Raw genomic sequence first — 22,205 nt, 5'->3', positions numbered from 1 at the left:
GCCATGCTCCTAATTTTCTTTTGTAATATTGGGACTAATAACACGCAGCTTTCATGTACGTATCTTGTTAGAAACGTGTTTGGTAAATTATAAAATCTGCTGTTTGGAAAAGCGTTTTTGGTTTAAAAGTTGCAATTAGCAAAAACATGTACTCCATGTTTTTGGAAAAAGCTGTTTTTTCAGCTTTTCCAAGAAGTAGCTATCAGTTTCACCATCAAACCTTCTCAAAAATATTAATTTTATATATTATATCTAAAAATATGCATAAATTAAAAAAATTTATCAAACAGTCATCTAATTTTCCTGAAAGCTCTTTCTCCACGAGCACTTTTTCTCACAACCACAAGTTCAAATTGATAATTGAACAACTTATTTTATTTTCTTGAATTGATTTTTTTTAATCCAATTTTCTTGAATTGATTTAGTTAAAAGTTAATATGATAATCTAAATAAATAATTTATCAAAAAAATAACATTTCTCATAAATTACTTATAATATACAATTTATCAGAAACTAATTACACTCTCCTACCGAATTATTTAAAAAATACGAAACCAAGTTTAAGACATCAAAATTTTCATTTTTCACTATATTTGCATTTTTTTTATCGTAAGCAACTCGCAGCCGCTAGCCTTCGGGTGTGTACTGGGTAAATCCCACAGATTCACGCAATAACCTGCAAATCACGTGAACCAAGACTATGCATGAATTTTATCGAATCATCATGTATTGTAATTAAATCACAATTTACTCGTATGAAATAGCATTTTCAATGATTGACACCGTAAATCAACTTAATTTATGATCGAATCAAACATGTATTGTAATTTTTATTAACAAGTGTTATAGGGAGAATTTCGTATAACAATGTTGTGGAGGTTAATGGGCGGAACAAAGATCAAGGATGGTGTTCGAGGGCGGAGGAAGGTTGTTTGGTGGTGGCTGAGCTTGTATGTGGACTCCTTAAGAAAGAATAGGGTTTGTTATTCTCTGTCAAGTGTCGACTCATGTCCCATACAAGTGCCTACGTACCCTATTTATAGGGATCAAGCCTCACGTAGTTCTTGGGGAACAAGTCACGTAGGCTAGGGTTAGGACTCTTCAGCCCGTGCAGCCCAAGCCCACGATAAAGTCAGGCCTTCAGCCAATTAGTCACGTAAATCTCGATCGGCTCCACACGCTTCCTATAATCTCGCGGCATCTCCGCAATCCTTCCCGTGATTGTAGGAACAACCCGTGTCGACCCCGAAATCTACGAGCAACTCAGTCATCTATGAGTCACTTTCCATGTTGCACACAAAGTCTTTCGATGCGGCCCGGCCTGGTCACCTCGGCCCACACCGCCTTCAAATAATAAATATAATGTTACCTCTGTTTCTATAAGATGTGGGCTCATGAGCTCAGCCCGCGTGTGGGCAGCTAAGCCCACCTCGCATGAAGGCACCTGAGCCCACCTCGCGTGGGCACAACCGAGCTCAGCTCGCATATGAGAGCCCAAATGACAAATGTGAGCTCACCTTACATGTGTGAGCCCAGCTCGCATGTCCTCACTTGAGCCCAGCTCGCATGTTTGAGCCCAGCTCTCATGTCATGAGCCCAGCTCGCATGTGAACTCAGCTCGCATGTTACGAGCCCAACCCGCATGTGAACCCAACTCGCATGTTACGAGCCCAGCCCGCATGTGCTGGCCCAAGTCATATAAATTCATGGTTCTAGCCCACACACGAGAGTCCAGCTATTTAGTGCACCCACAGGGACCTGTTTAGGGCCCATGGCCGAAAGCGGGCATAACAACTACCCCCCAAAATTCCTGGTCGTATCTTGAGGCTAGGTATTTTCTAATCTTTTTATGGTCTCGCAAGTGTGAGCCCACCAGGCCGCACCAAGCCACCTCGCGTGTCTCGCCTCACATGCCTTTCATCTTTGCATTCATTTTGACAGTCGTTGGACAGCTGGCGTGGGGATTCGTGTCATCTTATGAGATGACGACACGTGTCGCCTCCTCCTTTCTCTCTCCTATCTCCTATAAATATGTGAGATTTCAATTCATTTCTCACATTTCCAAAAACACTTCCTGAATTGCTGCTCAATTTGCTCAAGGATCTACCACGACGAAGATTATCATTTCAACAAGAACCGTCTACCGGCGGCGATATTCTCCGGGACCAGATTCATCAGGATCTTCATACACCTCTCCCACAGGTACTCTTCGATTCGAGCCCGTTTTTTATTCATGCTTTATTCACGCACACCATGCGAGCACACACCACCTGCTCGATGCGAGTTCACACACAACCACAACGCGCGATGCGAGCCCTTTCGCTCGTTTAGATACTTAGGTGCGATCCCGTGTGAGATGTGAGGACACTTAGGTGCGATCCCATACTTGTTTTTTTTGTTTTCTTTTTAGGGCCACACACTAATTTTCACAATCTTTTACAGATGTCGAGTGCGTCTTCAGCCCGCTCTTATGGATCATCTCGCTCTTCCTCGAGCCCGGCTCGCACCTCTGCTAGCCCGGCTTGCTCTTCAGCTACTCCATCTCCATTAAACCAATACCCTCCTGAGCAGCGAGGCTCAAAGGACTTCCAACGCGAGCTGACCTCTCTTTCTGGTCGTCTTAGACAACCTATCTCTCCCGGCTCAGCTATCACCCCTCAAGGGGCTTTGAACATTGCAAGAGTTGAGAACTCGATGCGAGCAGCTGGATCCGGCTCGCTTGATATTCACCTCGACCCGAACCCTGAGGATTTTACCAGGGAGAAGAATATATATAATTGGAGAAATAGCCCCGTGGACCTCTCTCATATTCCAGCCTCCCTTGGGGTAGAAGAGCTGCTAAACCGCGAGCCTGCTCCCTTGGATAAAGACCGAGCCGAGAAGATTTTAAGAGAAATGGCTGAAGAGAGGGCAGCCCATCTGAGGCAAGCAGCAGCTAAACACCTCGATCCCATTCACCTTGACTCAGAATCAACTGACAGCGACCTGGGGAGTGCATACTATGACACCAGGAAGAAAGGAAAAGAGCCTGTAGCTGCTGAATATCCCATCCTGGGACTCGAGGGTGAAGAGGACGGCTCGCATTGGTCCTATGACTCTCCTCAGAGCGAGGAGGTGGCAGATGTTACAAGTCAGTACAAGATTTGTAACTATAATTATGCCCCCGCGGCCTCTCCTGAGCCTTATGTGCCTCCTGCCCAGCCCGAGCTCGAGGGTGAGATTGTTTTCAAAAGGCAGATCATTCCTGATGGGGAGGAGAGCTCAACTGCAAACGAGGAGGTTAAGGTGCTCGCTTGCCGCGACCTGCCTACCTCGCTGACTCAGAAATATCTGGCCGAGCACATTGAGCAGTTTCAGCTCGAGGGCCATATTGTCTTGCCCCTACCTCATATGAGATGCTATAGATTCAATCACTCGGAGAATGGAGGCAGGGTGCCTCGCATGGTCTTGTCCACCTTCCTATTAAGGCTGGGAATCTCCTCTCCTCTTCATCCCTTCATCAAAGATGTTTGTGAGTACTTCCAGCTCGCACCCCTTCAGATCAATCCAAACGGATACCGGGCCGCCCTCGCATTGTACATCATGTACCACAAATGCGGGTACCCTTCTCTAACCGTGAGGCAGCTGGGTTACTTCCTCCATTTGAAGCATTCTCCTAACGACTTTGGGTATTTCTACTTCTCTGTCTGGCCGTGCTTCAACAAGAAGAACCTCATCCACAACGGGCCGAGCAACTCAGGGAAGTGGAAGAGCCCTTACTTCTATATCCACGAGGTGCCTCGAGTCCAGACTCATTTTTATTATAATCCATGTAAGTTTTCTCCTGCCCGCTCTCGTCTCTTCTACCATAGCTCTTTCCTTTTAACAAGAATTTCTTTTATCTCCAGCCACCCCACCTCGCACTGTCCTTGTGGGACAGGAAAAGATAAACGCAGACAGTCTTCTAAACCTTCCTAAGGCGGACCGGGACATCCGAAAACTCATAACGACCTCCAATCTGGTCGCATGTGGGTTTTTGAAGGAAGGAGTGAGGCTGACTCCTCGGAAGAAATCTAGGAAGAGATCCAGAAAGGGTAAGAATATCGGGCCCGCACGTCCGGGCCTGGCTGCTCGCATGCGCGAGCTCATGTGCTCGCGTGCTCACTTTTCCTGCATGTATCTCATTTCACATCGCACTTTAATTCTCCGTATTTTTCACCTGCTCGCATTACTTCTTTCCTTTGCATCTTGCTGTGACTAATCTATTGCTTTGTTGTTTTCTTTTTCAGAAATGGCCATCTCCCCTATCCCCTTCATGGAAGAGGCTGAGCAGGCTGCGGCCTCGGGCCCAGTTCAGCCCGCAGCTGCGAGCACAAGGGCTCGCTCTCAGGCCAATCCTCCGGCCCGCATGACTACTCTCTCCGAGCATCTCAAGGATTCAGGGCCCTCTCCTCGACTAAAGAGGCATAGAGGTAAAGAAGGAAAAACTGGCGAGCCTGAGCCAAAGAAAGCTGCTCCCTCTGATGCTCCTCTTCCCTCTTCTTCTTCTGCCAATATGGTTGCGACCACATTCGGCCGGCTCGCCCAAGGTCACATCAGCGAGCAGGATTTAAAGGATTGGTCTTCTTCTGCTCTCGAGGTTAACCAGGATGCACTTTCCCGAGCCGCGGCCGAAGTATACTATCGTCAGTTATCTAAGGCTCGAGAGATGCGAGCCCTCAGCCAGACCAACACAAAGCTCGAGGCTAAAGTCAAGTCCCTTCAGAGTAAGGTCGCTGAGCACGGGCAAGAGAAAGTTACGTTGGTGAACAACTATAATCAGAAGATAGTTAACCTGAACGCTGCTCACGACAAGGCCCTAAGGGAGCAGAAGGAGGCTCATGACCTGGCTGCTGAGGCATGTAAGAAGGAGAAGGATGCCCTCGAGGAGAGGGTGCTCGAGCTGGAGGGATCAGTCTCTGCCCTGACCGAGGGCCGTGAGGCCGCCCTCGCTGATGCTAGGAACCTGGGGGCCAGGAATTTCATGAAAGTCTTTATGAAGAAGGTTCCTGACTTCGATTGGGCGGCTCTGGGTGCGAGCACAGCGAGGCATGCTGACAAGTTGAAGCTGGAGATGGAGAGGGATGCCCAAATTGCTGAGGAGGCTCGGCTCGCGGCCGAGAAGGCCCAGGTCGCTGGTGAAAATCGTGAGGGAGCAGAGGCTGATAACCCTTAATGTAATTTTGATTAGAACTAGACTTTTGACTGGGTAAGCGGGCACCCCTCTCGCCTCGCGCTTGTATTTGAAATATTCTGCCTCGGGGCATAACTTATTTAACTTTTGTTTGTATAAAATGTCTAAGTTTTTTGTGCCCGCGTATGTCTTTACGGTGCTAGCTGGTTTTTTTTTTTTTACCATGCTTCTACTGACCAAAAAGTAATCATAACTCTGGCCGCTTATGGCGAGCGTTACCCCTTCACTGCGAGCCCAATTTATTCAGCTCGTGTCATTTGTTCAATCAAACAACCATTGAAAGAGAATGCCAAGTGGAACAAGCCCGCATCGACTCGCAGGTGTTGTAGGTGTGCTCGCACTAGGAGCTCGCATGTGTCTTCTCCTCGCATCATGCGACTTTGAGTATGTTTGATGGAGGGCTGGGCCCCTGGGTCGCATTTATGGTTTTGAGGGCCAGGGTATGAGCTCGCATCGTGGGCCTATATCTCTATCCACATCTTTTATCTACTATGTGTTCGTATTTGTCTAAGCGGGCCGTGGCCCGACTCGTTTCATGTTCTTGGCATCAAGCGGGTCGGGGCCCAGCTTGATTTAACATGTTAATAAAATAACTGTTCTATCCTCGCATGGGTTCCCAAGGATGGGGTCCCCTGCTGGGTATTTAATCTATTAACAGAAGTTAAAATATCAAGTGCACAAATAGAGATCAATCGTTTATTCATAGATAATGGGAAGTGAAAAGAATACATGCTTGTGGTCTCAGGGAGGCACCTATATGGCACTACCCCCCGAGACTTAGGAATATTTGAAGATAATACTAAGTCTGAAAAGAATAATATTACTGATAATACTTGCGAAGGTGTTCCGCGTTCCAGGCTCTTGGGATCAACTTGTCTTGCATATCATTGAGGTGGTAGGTTCCCTCCCAGAGCACCGATTTTATCTTGTAAGGGACTTCCCAATTTACTCCCAAGACTCCGTGACTCACCACCTTGGTATTCGGCATGACCCGGCGCAGAACTAAATCTCCCACCTTGAAAGTTCGGGCTCGAACCTTACTGTTGTAATGCCTAGCTGTCCTCTGCTGATATGCCGCAATCCTGATCTGAGCCTCTTCTCGAGTTTCTTCGATCATATCCAAATAGAGCCGATGATTGACCTCGTTTGCCTCTGAGTCATAGTTGTCCCTTTGAAAAGATCCTGCTCCCACTTCAACGGGCACCATAGCTTCACACCCATACACCAGAGAGAAAGGGGTCTCTCCAGTTGTGGTTCGGGGTGTAGTGTTGTAAGACCATAGGACCTGGGCGAGTTCTTCTGGCCATGCTCCTTTCTTCTCTTCAAGCTTTGCCTTTAAGGTATGCTTAATGATTTTATTAACAGCCTCTGTCTGCCCGTTACTCTGGGGGTGGCAGACTGCGCTAAAGCTCTTCTGAATCCCCAGCTGCTCACAAAACTCTCGCATCTCCTTGCTATCAAATTGTTTCCCATTGTCAGATATCAGCTTGTAAGGGATGCCATAGCGACATACAATAGCCCTGTATACAAACTCCCTGAGCTTTCTCGCTGTGATAGTGGCTAGGGGCTCGGCCTCTGCCCACTTAGTGAAATAGTCTACCGCAACTACCGCATACTTGACGCCTCCCCTGGCCTTCGGGAGTTCCCCAATCAGATCAATTCCCCACATGGAGAAGGGCCAGGGGCTCATGAGGGATGTGAGGCTCATGAGGGATGTGAGAGAGGCCACGGGGTTGTTGTAATAATTGGCATATCGCTGACACTTATCACAAGCTCGGGAGAATTCAAAGGCGTCTTTTTTCAGCGTTGGCCAGTAGTAGCCTTGACGGAGGATTTTCTGAGCTAGAGAGCGACCCCCCGAGTGATTGCCACAAATACCCTCGTGTACTTCCCTTAGGATGTAGTTGCATTCCTCCCCATGTATGCATTTGAGAAGAGGAACACTGAACCCTCTTCTGTATAGAATCTCGTCGTATATCAATGCTAGAATAGATGTCATCCACGTGGGGCCAAGCTCAATACTGAGGCTGCCCACCTCGTGCTCGGGCACACTGGGTTGCCTCTGTATATCAAGGGGCACGGTCCCTAGCAAAGTGCTCTCCCGGCGTGAGCCGAGCTTAGCTAGCTCGTCCGCACCTTCATTCTGCCCACGCGGGATTAGTTCCAGCCTCACCTCGTTGAATCTTGCGATTATCCTCTGTGCGCACTTCAGGTAAAGCTCTGTTCTCGGCCCCTTAGCTTGATACCCCCCATTTATCTGATAGACCACAATCATGGAGTCACTAAACACATTCAAATTCTCGACCTTCATTTCCAAAGCTAGCTTGAGACCGTTGATCAGGGCCTCATACTCAGCATCATTGTTGGTTGCATGAAAGGCCAGATGGGTCGCACGTCTGATCTTGTGAGCCTCTGGGCTGATTAGCTCGATTCCAGCTCCTGCTCCATCACCGTTAGAGGCACCATCCACATATAGGCTCCACCATGGGGCACTATTTTATCTCTCCAGTCCAACTTCTTCTGTGCTAGGTAGAACAACAAGGGCTCCCGGCTCCAATTCTTGATGTGGGGGAAATTCTAGCACAAAATCGGCCAGGGCTTGGCCTTTGATCGCAGTCATTGGCTTATAATCCACCTCGAATTGGCCGAGCTCAACCGTCCACTTCAACATTCGACCAGAAGACTCTGGTCTATGTATCACTTGTCTGAGGGGGTAGGAGGTTCGCACTTCTATCTTATGTGCCTGAAAATAGGGCCTGAGTTTTCGGGAGGCCAGAATCAGAGCATACGCTAGCTTTTCGAGGCTTGTGTATCGAGTCTCGGCATCAGCTAGCCTTTTACTCACATAGTATACCGGGAGCTGGACACCATCCTCCTCTCGGACTAACACTGCACTTATTGCAAAGTCGGAGACGACCAAGTATATGATCAAAGTTTCTCCTGCCTTTGGGTTGGACAACATTGGAGGGCTACTGAGATGCTTCTTTATGTTCTGAAAGGCTTCCTCACATTCTTCGGTCCACTTAAAGTTCCTCCCCACTCCTTTGATTGCTTTGAAGAACTCTTGGCATTTATCGAAGGATTTTGAGACGAAGCGGTTTAAGGCAGCCACTCGTCCCGTTAAGCTTTGAACATCCTTCACCCGTCGAGGGGATCTCATCTCGAGTAGGGCTTGTATCTTGGCTGGGTTGGCCTCAATGCCTCTATGGTTGACAATAAATCCCAAAAACTTCCCCGATTCAACCCCAAACACACATTTCTGGGGGTTGAGCTTCATTCTGTACTCCCTTAGGATCTGGAACATTTCTGCCAGGTGGCGGACATGATCCCTCGCTTCTTTCGATTTCACCAGCATGTCGTCTACATAGGCCTCCATAGTCTTCCCCGATTGATGTTTGAACATCTTATTCATCAGCCTCTGATAGGTTGCCCCCGCATTAAGGAGCCCGAAGGGCATCCCGATGTAACAGTAAAGGCCCCGATCAGTAATAAAGGAGGTATGCTCCTGATCTGGCCCATACATGGGGATTTGGTTATATCCCGAATAAGCATCCATAAAACTAAGCAGCGCGTGTCCAGCCGTGGAATCAACCAGCTGGTCAATGCGGGGTAGAGGAAAGCTGTCCTTCGGGCAAGCTTTGTTCAGGTCGGTGAAGTCTACACATGTCCTCCACTTGCCATTGGGCTTCTTGACAAGCACGGGGTTGGCCAGCCACACGGGGTAGAAGGCTTCTCTCACAAGTCCTGCCTCCATTAATCTATCCACTTCTTCTCTGAGGGCCTCTGCCCTCTCTCCACTAATCGGCCGTCTCTTTGGCCTAACCCCCTTCTTTTTCGGGTCCAAGTTGAGCCGGTGGCACATGACATTTGGGTCAATCCCTATCATATCGGAGTGTGACCATGCAAAGACATCCAAATTCTCCTTTAGGAAGCGGGCTAGATCCTCTCTCAAGTCAGGACTTAGGTTAGAGCCTATTCTGAGTACCTTGGAGGGATCATTTGGGTCTACCAAGATCGGGATTGTGTCCTCTGCGGCCCCGGCCCTCTCGACCATTGGGGGCATTCTCGGGTCTAAATCTGCTCGAGCCTTGCTAGTTTTTTCCATTTCCGTGATTGCCAAACCTTCCGCATCCTTGAGCTCGGTCTGGTGAGCTTGGGTCAGGTTTATCAAGCGTTCAGAGGTTGCAGTTACAGTTCGAGTGATTCTGTAGGGTGGGTCCATAGTGATTGTTGTTTCTTTGTGTGCCCACTTCCCTCTCCTAAGTCTTGTAGTGATTTGTTCTGGGCTCTTTTCTTCATCACTTGCTTCCTCTACAATCCCCTCTTGTATCAACATGATGGGCTGAGATGCTTCCATTAGTAAGGCCCCTGGGCGTGGTTCCACATGAATTCCCATGTGCTCGAAGTAGTTCTCGGGCAACTCCTCAATTGAAATCAAATTACAAGTCTCGTGGCCTTCAGGACGTATTCTTTTCCTGCCCTCTGCCTCTTCCATGGGGACGTCGCCCTCACCTGCTTCAGCTATCTCCCTTGAGGCATTTCTTGACTCGGCCGCTTTGAGTGCCTGGTTATAGCAGACCCTGGATTCGTATTGACAGCTCTTCAAGATGCCTACCCCCGTGGGGGTTGGGAATTTTATCGTCATATGATGGATCGAGGTCACCATCCTCATCGCCCTCATAAGGGGTCTGCCCACTATAACATTGTAGGCACAAGGCTGGTCTACAACTGTAAACATAGCGATCTGGGTGGCCACATGAGGCTCCTCTCCTATGGTCACCGGGAGCCGAATTGTCCCTTTCACTCCGATCGAGTCTCCCGTGAACCCGTACAGGTGCCCACCTGTTGAGGTTAATTTTCTATCCAATAATCCCAGTTTTTTGTAGGCATCATAAGTCAAAACATCAGCCGAGCTCCCGGTGTCCACCATTGCTCGGTGAACATTCACCGTCCCAATCTTCATTTTTATGACTAGGGCATCGGTATGAGGGTAATGCACCCATTTTGCATCGTTCTCTTTAAACACGATATCATCGACCTCCCTTTCAAAGAGCTCCGGGGGCCTTTGGCTTAGATGATTGACGTTGGTGAGCGGCTTGTCCTTTGCTTCCCGGGCATATCTGTCCATCGCCTTCCGGCTGTCTCCACCAATGTGAGACCCGCCTAGAATAATATGAATACTACCAGCCCGAGGGACCCTTTCTTTATCTTCTGGGGGTGGAGGAGGGACGGTATGATAATCCGTCCTGTGTCTTCGAACCTCCTTGACAACCCACTCTGTAAGCTTCCCTTGTCTAATCAAAGTCTCGATCTCATCCTTTAGTTGTCTACAATCAGCTGTATCATGTCCGGTGGCCTCATGGTATGCACAATACTTCGAAGTGTCTCTTTTATTGTAGTCTGTGAGAGGAGTTGCCTTCCTGAATACTCCTTCCCCACATATGTAGCATATATGTGGTCGATAGAGGCTACCAGAGGGGTGTGTGTCTGCCATTTGCTTGTATAAGGCCTTCCCGAATCTTTAGTGGTCTCTTTGCCACGGGCAGACTTTTTCGGGCTCGAACTACGCCGATACGTCTTCCTCCTTTCGTCAGGGCTTGAGGATCGGTCCCTCTTGTCTCGATAGCTTTCGCTGATTTTCAGCTCTCTCATCGATTTCTCTACCCTCTTGAAGGGTTCGGCTTGCTCATAGAACTCGGCCCAGGTCCTCGGCTCACTCGCTTGGAGGCTTTTCCAAAATTTCGATCCTTCTTTCAGCCCTGCTATCAAGAAATTTTTGATGGTCTCCTCACTGGCTCCTCTCACCTTGGGGACCTCGGCGTTGAACCGACGAAAGTATTCTGCCAAGGGCTCCCCCTCCCTTTGCTTGATGTTGGCTAACGTGGCCACAGGAGGCGAATAGTGGAGGGTCGACTGAAATTGTCTGACGAACAAGTCCTCCAATTGCCTCCACGTTCTTATGCTAGCCGGTCCCAACTTGGAGAACCATTGTTGGGCACTACCTCTGAGTGATGCCGCGAAGAGTCTGCAATGGGTCATCTCCGGCACCTGATAGACTTCCATCTCAGTGTTAAATTGAATAAGGTACTCCGCCGGGTCGGCTTCGCCGTTGAATAGAAGGTCGGGGTTGTGCCTAAACACCCGAGGTAGGGGGGATGATCGGATAGCAGCCGTAAATGGAGAGGGGGCAGCCGAGGCAGGGGGCCCTCTCTTCTCTTGCTCCATCTCATCTAAGATCCTTCTCAGGTCCCTTACTCTAACAACTTATCCTTCTCTGTCACCACCCGCATTACTCGAATGGTGTGAGCCCTGAGGTCGTTCGCGGCGTCCCCCTCTTCCAGCTCGGTCCTGCGACTCCTCTTCACGATTGTCTCTGCGTCTATGTCGCTCCTCCCTCCTGGGTGAGGTGTGTTGACGTCTTTCCGGAGGGGTAGTTGCCCGTTCCCTTTTCGAGCCTCTTTTATCCACGGGCTCTTTCTCTTCTCTCTCCTTCTTACAATTCTCCAATTTGAGCCTGAGGTCGTGCTCGCTTAGTTTTCTACCCACTCGGTCTAGCACGCTAGTTGACCTTGCCTCAGATGAAGCTGGCTTCGGCCCCGATCTCGTAGAGATCTGGCTGCCCCGCTCATCATGGCCTCGGGGTATATCTTCCTTTTCGCGTGATGTTTCTTTCTTCTGTTTGGTCTCGGTTGCCACGTCATCAAAATCGTGGATCAGCTTCTTCTGAGGGCCTTTGCCCTTCCAGCTACGCTGTGAGACCTTGAGGCGGCGCGCCTTACGCTTGGCGTTCCGGACCGAGCTTCTTTCTACCTTTGACATTCGGGCGTTGATCTGATTCATCTGATCGGCCAGCCCTTCGAGGTACGTCATCACAGCCTGCCCGTCCACGGTTGCAATTGGTGGAGGTGGCGCCTGATTCTCTGGGGGCGTGTGTTCGAAAGTAGGGTCCTTCTTGCCTCCGCTCCCTGGTGTCGTCGCTTGCTTGCTTTCTTTGATCATCTTTCTCCCTAAGATGAACTACCCCTCCTTCTAGCGCCAAATGTTATAGGGAGAATTTCGTATAACAATGTTGTGGAGGTTAATGGGCGGAACAAAGATCAAGGATGGTGTTCGAGGGCGGAGGAAGGTTGTTTGGTGGTGGCTGAGCTTGTATGTGGACTCCTTAAGAAAGAATAGGGTTTGTTATTCTCTGTCAAGTGTCGACTCATGTCCCAAACAAGTGCCTACGTACCCTATTTATAGGGATCAAGCCTCACGTAGTTCTTGGGGAACAAGTCACGTAGGCTAGGGTTAGGACTCTTCAGCCCGTGCAGCCCAAGCCCACGATAAAGTCAGGCCTTCAGCCAATTAGTCACGTAAATCTCGATCGGCTCCACACGCTTCCTACAATCTCGCGGCATCTCCGCAATCCTTCCCGTGATTGTAGGAACAACCCGTGTCGACCCCGAAATCTACGAGCAACTCAGTCATCTATGAGTCACTTTCCATGTTGCACACAAAGTCTTTCGATGCGGCCCGGCCTGGTCACCTCGGCCCGCACCGCCTTCAAATAATAAATATAATGTTACCTCTGTTTCTATAAGATGTGGGCTCATGAGCTCAGCCCGCGTGTGGGCAGCTAAGCCCACCTCGCATGAAGGCACCTGAGCCCACCTCGCGTGGGCACAACCGAGCTCAGCTCGCATATGAGAGCCCAAATGACAAATGTGAGCTCACCTTACATGTGTGAGCCCAGCTCGCATGTCCTCACTTGAGCCCAGCTCGCATGTTTGAGCCCAGCTCTCATGTCATGAGCCCGGCTCGCATGTGAACCCAGCTCGCATGTTACGAGTCCAGCCCGCATGTGAACTCAGCTCGCATGTTACGAGCCCAGCCCGCATGTGCTGGCCCAAGTCATATAAATTCATGGTTCTAGCCCACACACGAGAGTCCAACTATTTAGTGCACCCACAGGGACCTGTTTAGGGCCCATGGCCGAAAGCGGGCATAACAACAAGAATCGAGAAAAGACAAAAAAAATTTGTAAGAGAGAGGGAGAGGTAGGGTTGTGAGACTCTTGGATATCGAGATTGCTAGACAAAATCTCAAGGTAGGGTTTAGCAGGCAAATTCGTAAACCCCACAATAGTAAAGTATATTTAAACTTATCGCAAATATATCCTAAATATAATTGGGGTAAATGAATTAACCTGTTTTGGCTGTGGGCACTAATATGATAATTTCATAAAATTCAAAGGCAATGAGCAACAACTAAACACACACGGAATAGAAACTGTGAAATTTTCAGCATAAATGTAAAAATAAAATAAAAAAGTATAAATTTAACAATTTAAAAAATTTAAAAACAACAAATTTGATCGAGAAAAAAATACAGTGAAAAATATATTAATGTTAATAAAATTAATATCATCAATTTAATTGAGGTTTTGTAAAAATTAAATTGTTTTAAACAAAAAGTTTTCTTTAATTATCAAAAGACTCATAAAATATTCCGTGATTTGTAAACATTTTTGTAATTTTTCTAAAATTGAAATAATTTTTTTAAAAAAAACATAAATAAACTCACAAAAATAATTTTAAAGCAATCCGTGCAATAAGCTAGTATTTATTATGATACTACTTGCTAAGCAATGGCCTACATATTAAGATAAAGAATTTTTTAATGATCGCAAAAAAATAAACCCATAAAGCCAAGTGATGCTTCTCCGAAATACAGCCCCCAAATAAAATTATTTTTAATCATAACAATTAATTGCGAAACTTCTTGAATATTTTCTTTTCTGGGCCTGATGAAGTTTCTATTGGGCCAAAACAGGAATTATATGGGCCCTTGGATTAGCAAAAAACTTGAACAATTTTTGTGTAAAAGTTTTACCAGACTTGATAAGAAGAAGTTTTATGAAGCAAAGGGGTTTCTTCATTTGCGTCCCTTCTCATTGTTAAAATTAATAATACTAAAACTTAATTAATAGAACCAACCTGATCTTTATTTTTTCATTTCGGCTTTGTCCACAATTATTTTAAAATAGTATAGAATATCCATCGACTGTTATTTTGGAGTGTTAAATCAAAAATAATTCGTTTTGCAATGAAATCTCTATGTTCTTCATCATGCAAGCTGAATGTGGAAGAATTAGGATGAAATCAGAAACTTAAAATTGCAATTATCCATAACATACAATTACATTTAAATATCTTTTACGAAAAGGAAAACAAATTGTAAAATGTAAAGTTTTAAAATATGGATGTAGAATACATAATATTTTTTATATTTAAAAAAATAATCTTTGTGGGCGTTTCACGATCCTTCTGTTTTTTCAAATTCGTATCAGAATCATTATTGTCGTCAACTCCTGTAAGTAGTAATTGGTAAGCATTACAAGACACATGTCACAGTGTATTTCTCAAAACGTTGGATAATGAAATATATGTATGATTTTAACTTGGAATACACAGAGTTCCGAAATGGTATTCTTATATAACATCAAATATTTTTATAATATTTTCGGTGTATTAAATATTAAATTGGTCACCGAAATCGATCTCAATAAGTTATCATTTACAGTTTTTTCATCTTTTAAATTAAAAAATAGGTGTAAATATATTTAAAAATATGTAAAAAAATATTTAAAAAATTTGCCCTTTAAAATTATGTACAAAGTTTCTTAGATTTTATCATAAAAAGACAAAAAAAATTACTTTTATTTTTAAAAAAACTTTAGCATGAGTTTTGTTAGAAAATAAAATGTATATTACTTAATAATAAATTTAAGTGGAGTAAAAATATTACTCAAAACAGCTTATAGCCAATGATTGTTTAGACTTTTTAGTGATGAAATAATTTGTATTGTTTAGGTTTTTTTTAGTCTTTGATGATTCTGGATATGATGAATATTTTGGGTAGATGTAATATTTGAGTTAAAAATTTATCGATACTAATTGTAGTTTGTGTAGGTCCAATATTATAGGTGTATGGTAATTGAAACTTGTTGTATTTGGAATCAACAATGTCTCTGTCCAACTTCACTGATATCCTATTAAATTATCCGTACAAGATTGTTATATTTATGGCGACAACGTGTACTTAACAATATATGTATGTCGCATGAGATATGTATTTGAGAATATGTTATAGATGAATGTGTTGATATATGTCATACATGGATTGTTTTCTAGTAAATGGATTAATATAGCGTTATTTTAATCGTTGACGAGTTTTATTCGTGAATGATTTTAACCTTTCTCCATATACAAATTCAATATTAATATTTACTTTTTTAAAAAATTATTTTTAAAAATTCAACTCAATTGTCAAAACTATTTGTTTAAATTTATAAATCCTTTTAGAATTTCATGAAGTAATTTTGTGATATTTGTCGTGATTATTATGATTATATTTCTATAAATATTATAGAATGGATCCAATCAAATAATATAGTTTAGTGTATTTATATAAATTAAATATTTTTTGTCAGTAATAAATTGGAATAAAATATATCTTTTGAACTATTATATATATTCCATCGTAAATGTATAATACTTGATTTCAATTTCATTAACCATGCTTCATATCGTGTGTATTTTACGAAATACTACATATATATTATTTAAAAAAATATTATATAATAATATGATACAAAATAGCAAATGTAAAACAAAAATATAATTATAAGTTATTAGTAAGTGTCAATAATTAAAATACCAAATATTTATTTGTTTAAAGATACACAAGCAAACCTAATATGTGTATGATTAACAACACATATGGTTTAAGCAAAAAACATTTTTTCCAATAAATAACACATACAAGGGTAAAATTTTATCACCACGTTCTCCTATTATATATAGAAGAGATTAAATTTGCAATTTGGGTGAGATCAAATTTTATTTACATTAATGAACAGGCTGGATCCAAAATTCTAAATTTACTGAGGTTGGAGTTCAAAAAAAACGTGGATTATATAAAAAGATTCATGTGCAAACTGGCATATACATGTAAACGTAAAGTTAGAAAGTTCAACCATGTCGTTACCTTAAAAAAGTGATAAAAATATTAATTTACAATAAAAACATAAAGGAAATTTTACTCACATCATTTTGAGTTATACTCTGTAATTTTGTTCATCTATCATTTCATCAGGATTCATATCTTTAGCATACTCTCTCAATATTGTTAAGCATACACTCTCTCAAATATTTTTCCTTCATTTTATTTTGATGATCGGTCTTAAGTAATTTCATACTTGTAAAAATTCTATATGTAGTTGTTGTAGAAACAAGGAATGTCAACACAAGACAAATCAACTTATAAAATAAATTGTAGTGTTCTGTCTTTCCAATATCAACTAGTCGTAGATATAACTTAGAAAGAGTGGGCAAGTAATGAAACTTAGCATGTTTAACCACATCAATATGTAAGTAAGAGTTTAAAATTAAGCATCTATTTTTATCTGAAATCTACTGGATTAAAAGTGGTAGCAAGTGTTCAAATGTGCTCTACATCAAACAACCTGAAGTTATTTTTCGATTTCAAAGATGAAATTAATCTCAAAAATTGCACATTATTATCATTGAACTTATAATGTAGATTTTCCAACTGAAAATCAATTACGCAATTAAATCATAATAATACTATTGATGCTCAATTGATATATCATCTATTTGTCGCATAGAACGAATAACATCCATATAGCGAGCATTCATATATGGTACATCAATTTTATATTTTATACACACCGACATGACATAGTCCAAAAGAATATCAAAATCCTAATCTCTCAAAGATTGTAGCAATTTTATTGTTGCCGCAACCAAATACGCAACATTCAAAATATCAATTGATTTACTCTGTAAGGCTCGACAAAGCAAATCTGTAATGCACATGCTTTTATGCATAAAATGTAGCACAAATAAAAAGTCAAATAACTTTAGTGTTTTCAAAGAACCTCTAACTTCTCCACGTATAAAGTTCGCATAAATACTACAATTATTAATATTTTCAACCAGAATAATTATTGAACCAAACTTATCAATCAAGCTACAATAATAATTAAAGTGAGAACTCCACCTTGTTGATGATATTGTATCAACCACATTAACAATATCAAAAAACGCTCACGAATAATCATGAACATCAACAAACTGAAGCACAATATCCAGTTATTCTTTATGTGATGCATCTATTGCTTTATCAACTAAAATGAAGAACTTAGAATCTCCTAACTTATCACAAATTTTATTTCTAACTTTAAAATCAAGGATATAAGAAATATCTTTTTGTACTTTTGGAAAAGTATACATGACCATTTTTGTGCTTATTCCAAAATAATAATGTAAATTATCAACACTCAGTCTACCAAAAACTTTGAGCATCTCAATAAAATCACCTATGTTATGAGATGTTAATGATTCATCATGAGCCGTAATGCACATGCTTGCAAACTCAAGCAATGAACAGCCTCTATAATATCCCACAAATGCAGTTTATTTTTCTTAATCTCTTTCAAAGATTGACAATTTATGACCTTGTCAATATGCCTTGTAACACTGGTCAACCCCACAAGAGATTCTAATATTTTATTGTGTGGTGAATTATTGCAACCAATATGCACCAAGAAAGGACATATCTCGTTATCATTAGCTTTTTTCAAATTCTTCAATCCATAAATAATATATGCATGTTGTTAAGATGAATCATTTTCTAATAGAAAACCCAGAAAATAAAATGATGCATCTTTCAAACTAATTATTCTGGTCAAGGCCAGGACTGGAACCAAGATGCTTGAAATCGACGAAGTTGATTTCCAAACTCAACAGATTGATATTGATCTTTGTATAATTTAGGGTGACATGCTCACATCCTAATGTATTAAATTCGAATATCATCACGAACAAAGGTAGATACTTCCAAATCGGACGACGCAGACCTGGATCACGTTCAAGGGACTAGTAGTAGCTGTAGAAGGAGCAAAAGTATTAGCTATAGCTATGGCGGGAGGAGTAGAAGGATCATGACTAGCAATATGTGGAACAATATGAGTAGCTGTAACACTATGAATAGTTGTAGGAGTAATGGTAGCACTAGGATTAGTTGTAGGAGTGACAAACTAACAGTAGCACCATGATTAATGGTAGGAGTAGCATTGGAAGTAGATGTAGCACTGATAGTAGTTACAAGAGTAGCATCAGAAGTAGAAAAATAAGATAATAATGTCTTCCTTTTTCGACTTTGACTCATGCAATAAAATATTATTTTTCTAATAAGAATTGATTCAATGTCCTTAAATTTAATGAGCACTTAGAAACCAAAAATATATGTTTACTTTATTATATAATTTTTGGGATATCAGTGTGCTATCAAATTAAGATTTTGAAGATCACTTGAAGAATAAAAATAAATTTTCCGACCTCACACTCATTCCAAATACCAGCATCATAACTATATTATTAAAAAGGATGAACGGATATTAAAAGATACACATACTTAATTTGGTTGTATATTGACACTTACGATCAATTACTTATATTAAATTCATACTTTTTACAATTATAAACAAAAACAACTAAATTTACAAGCCCAATTAAACAAATAAACAAGTAAATAACTTACATTGTTAAAGGAGAGAAGTCGGATCAAGGATGAACAATTTGATAAAGAGAGTGACTCGAGTACATGGACGACCTAATTTTTTAGCAGGGGTTTTGTTCTTTTTTTTATCAGCAGTGCGCGATATGTCATTTTTATGCTTTAATTTACAAGATTAAAATTAGTAATGGGATACAAACTTTGTTAAGCTAATGTCTCATTATCTTTCTAAATTATTATGTAATGGGCTCAAGATCTATATTGGTGGAGCTTTTAAAATTTGCACATAAGCTAATTTGCAGTGGGCTATAATCATGTATATATTTTGAATGGGCTGGTAAAACTTGACCTGGGTTGTAGCCAACCCTGTCCCCTTTTATGGTCCGCCCATATGCATGGATACGTGAAAATATATGATTGATTTTTTTACCTTTATTTACTAGACTAAATCAGTAAAAAAATATGTTTTGATGCTAAGACAAATCTACAATATGGTTGAACTCTATAATTAATAAATTAATGATAAATCAAATATTTAATGACTTAATTTTTAAATTATTTAATAAATTAAATATATAATTTGGTGGAGATCTAAAATTATTTGCATGCACACATATTTGCAATTTTTAATAACAGTAATGACTACAGATCATATCCAAAAATTAAATGTTATCAAAAGAAAGTTTGACAATAATACGAGTAAGTTTGACAAGTGTGAAATTTTTCAACAAATTTATGTAATATTGGTAGCATTGTGTAACTCATAACGCTCTTTTATACTCATTTATTAAATCTGCAATTGGTTGAGATTTAAATTTCATTACATGCATCATGCATGTATACCTAGTAAATGTATGAATCATTTTCAACTTATTTGATAAATTGAATATATAATATAGTTTAGATCTATATTTAACTAATTTCACGCATGCATACAAATATATATAATTTATCTTCTACACATTTGATAAATTGAGTTGACAATATAATCTAATTGAGTCCATTATTTCTAGTGTTTAACACTAGAAATTGAATTGATCTATATTATATTACTTCTTATCTCTAGTGTTTAACATGTGTAATTGAATTCACAATTTGGTTGAGATTTTTATTTATTTACATATATGTAATGTAGTTATATATGTGAGTTCTTATCTGTAATTTGTTATTTAAATAGATTTATAATTTGATTAAGATCTAAGTTTAATTACATGTATGTAATTCATCTATAGATGCAAGCTCTTATCTGTAATTTATTACAACCAAAAAAGAAATCATATCTCAAAATTTATCATAATTGAAAGAAAGTTTGACAATAGTGCGAGTGATTTTAATGATTGTGAAATTTTTCCACGAACATATGTCATATCAATGCAATGTGACATATAGTAACGCTTATTGACATTTATGGTGGCACTATTAAACTCTTATTGATTACTTCTTAACCACATAATTATTTAAATTTCATGCAAATGATTCCAAACACAAACTCCTAACTACATACACTAGTATAACGGTGGGTGAGCTACTTATTAAATCACAATAAGACACCCCGTTATTTACTTCATGCTTGTGTTCTTCTTCTATATAAAGGGGAGAATGTTGATCGATTAGAGCAAGTTGAAGTTATAATTTCTATTCATCACATTGATCTATTATATTGTTATATAGTTTTACTGTCTACATAATCTAAAAATGAAACTCAATCATTTTAATTTCTCGCCTTTCTTATTTTTAGCAGTTCTTTTCATAGCTACTATGGCCAATGCTGAAGAATTCAAGAGTAAGAAAATCTATATGTTTATATCTCGTTTCCCGTGATTTTAGTGTGTATAAATTTATACAGTAGTTGATAATAATATGGTAGCTAAATAATCTCAAATTGAATGAGTGTTTTCACATATGGATATAATTGTTTAATTTGTTGATAGTTTCTTTTATTTACAGGGGTAGAACTATCAGAAGCAGACATGCATTACGTTTTAGGCCGTTATGGAGGATATGGAAATTTTCAAGATAAGTGGGGTAAAGGATATATTCCCCATCATCATGGAGGTGGCAATCCTGAAGGGGGATACGGTGGTCAACCGAGTGGAGATGTGGGCCAACCTGGTGGTCAACAAGGTGGATATGGTGGTCAGCCTGGTACTACTACTCCTCAACCAGGTGGAGATGTAGGCCAACATGGTGGTCAACAAGGTGGCTATGGTGGTCAACCAATTACTGGTAGTCCTCAACCAGGTGGATATGTGGGTCAACCCGGTGGTCAACAAGGTGGATACGGTGGTCAGCCAAGTACTGGTGGTACTCAACCAGGTGCAGGTGCTCAACCAGGTGCAGGTGCTCAACCAGGTGGAGATGTAGGCCAGCCCGGGGATCAACAAGGTGGATCAACTACTCAACCAAGTGTAGGTGGTGCTCAGCAAGGTGGAACAATTGGTCAACCTGGCAGTTCTCAACCAGGTGCTGGTGGTGGCCAACAAGGTGGAGATGTTGGTCAGCCTGATCATGGACAACAAGGCGGATATGGTGGTCAACCAGGTGGAAACATTGGCCAACAAGGTGGATATGGTGGTCAACCAAGTATAGGTGGTACTCAACCAGGTGGAGATGTAGGTCAACCCGGCCAACAAAGTGGATATGGTGGTCAACCAAGTACTACCAGTCCTCAACCAAGCCAACCTATCAGTCAACAAGGTGGATACGGTGATCAACCAAGTACTAGCGGTCCTCAACCTGGCGGAGATGTAGGTCAGCCCGTTGGACAACAAGGCGGATATGGTGGTCAACCAAGTGCTACTAGTCCTCAACCCATTGGTCAACAAGGTGGTTATGGTGGCCAACCAAGTACTGGTGGCACTCAACCCGGTGGAGATGTAGGTCAGCCCACTGGACAACAAGGTGGCTATGGTGGTCAACCAAGTACTGGTGCTCAACCCGGTGGGTACACTAGCCAACAAGGTGGATATGGTGGTCAACCAAGTTCTGGTGGTGCTCAAATGGGCAACAGCTAATTTATTATTTGATATTTTAATAAATGAGATAAAGTGAAACGCTTAAACTTTAAATATTTATATGATTGTTCAATGAAATGATACATCAACTTGAATTTAGTGCACAATCCATGAATAATTTAAATGCATATTAGAAGTGGATGCAATATCCATGAAATGATTTACATGCGCCAGTTTTATAGCAAGCAAATAAAATTTATGTTTTTTCATAAATATTTTATATTCTTTAAAAAATCGATTGAAGTATGATGATAGTAAAATTTAGATTTTCTTAACAAAATTACTAAGACGAGTAAACAATTATTCTCGACTCAATTGGTTTATTAGGCTTTCACTATTTGGTTTCTATTGTAATACATTTTTGATGTTATAATTGAAATACTTGCTCTATGTC

At 41.4% G+C, this 22,205-nt stretch overlaps 1 protein-coding gene across 1 annotated transcript; it reads left to right on the top strand.

Moving 5' to 3' along the window:
- Positions 1–20,407: 20,407 nt before the first annotated feature.
- LOC141706646 (uncharacterized) lies at positions 20,408–21,906 on the top strand. The gene is made up of 2 exons (XM_074509427.1): positions 20,408–20,580; positions 20,745–21,906. The coding sequence occupies exons 1-2, from the start codon at positions 20,493–20,495 to the stop codon at positions 21,809–21,811; spliced, it is 1,155 nt and encodes a 384-aa protein (XP_074365528.1). The 5' UTR covers positions 20,408–20,492; the 3' UTR covers positions 21,812–21,906.
- Positions 21,907–22,205: the final 299 nt, after the last annotated feature.

The sequence above is a fragment of the Apium graveolens genome, chromosome 2 (assembly GCF_009905375.1).
Source record: "Apium graveolens cultivar Ventura chromosome 2, ASM990537v1, whole genome shotgun sequence".
Lineage (NCBI taxonomy): Eukaryota > Viridiplantae > Streptophyta > Magnoliopsida > Apiales > Apiaceae > Apium > Apium graveolens.
Note: the sequence above shows the minus strand (reverse complement) of the source record. Positions and strands in the feature narration are given on the sequence as shown.

Bases quoted from the DNA above. Each gene is read 5' to 3' on its own strand.
- LOC141706646 (XM_074509427.1), top strand. From the start codon at position 20,493: ATGAAACTCAATCATTTTAATTTCTCGCCTTTCTTATTTTTAGCAGTT. The intron at 20,581-20,744 runs GTAAGAAAATCT...TTTTATTTACAG, and splicing joins CAATGCTGAAGAATTCAAGA to GGGTAGAACTATCAGAAGCA.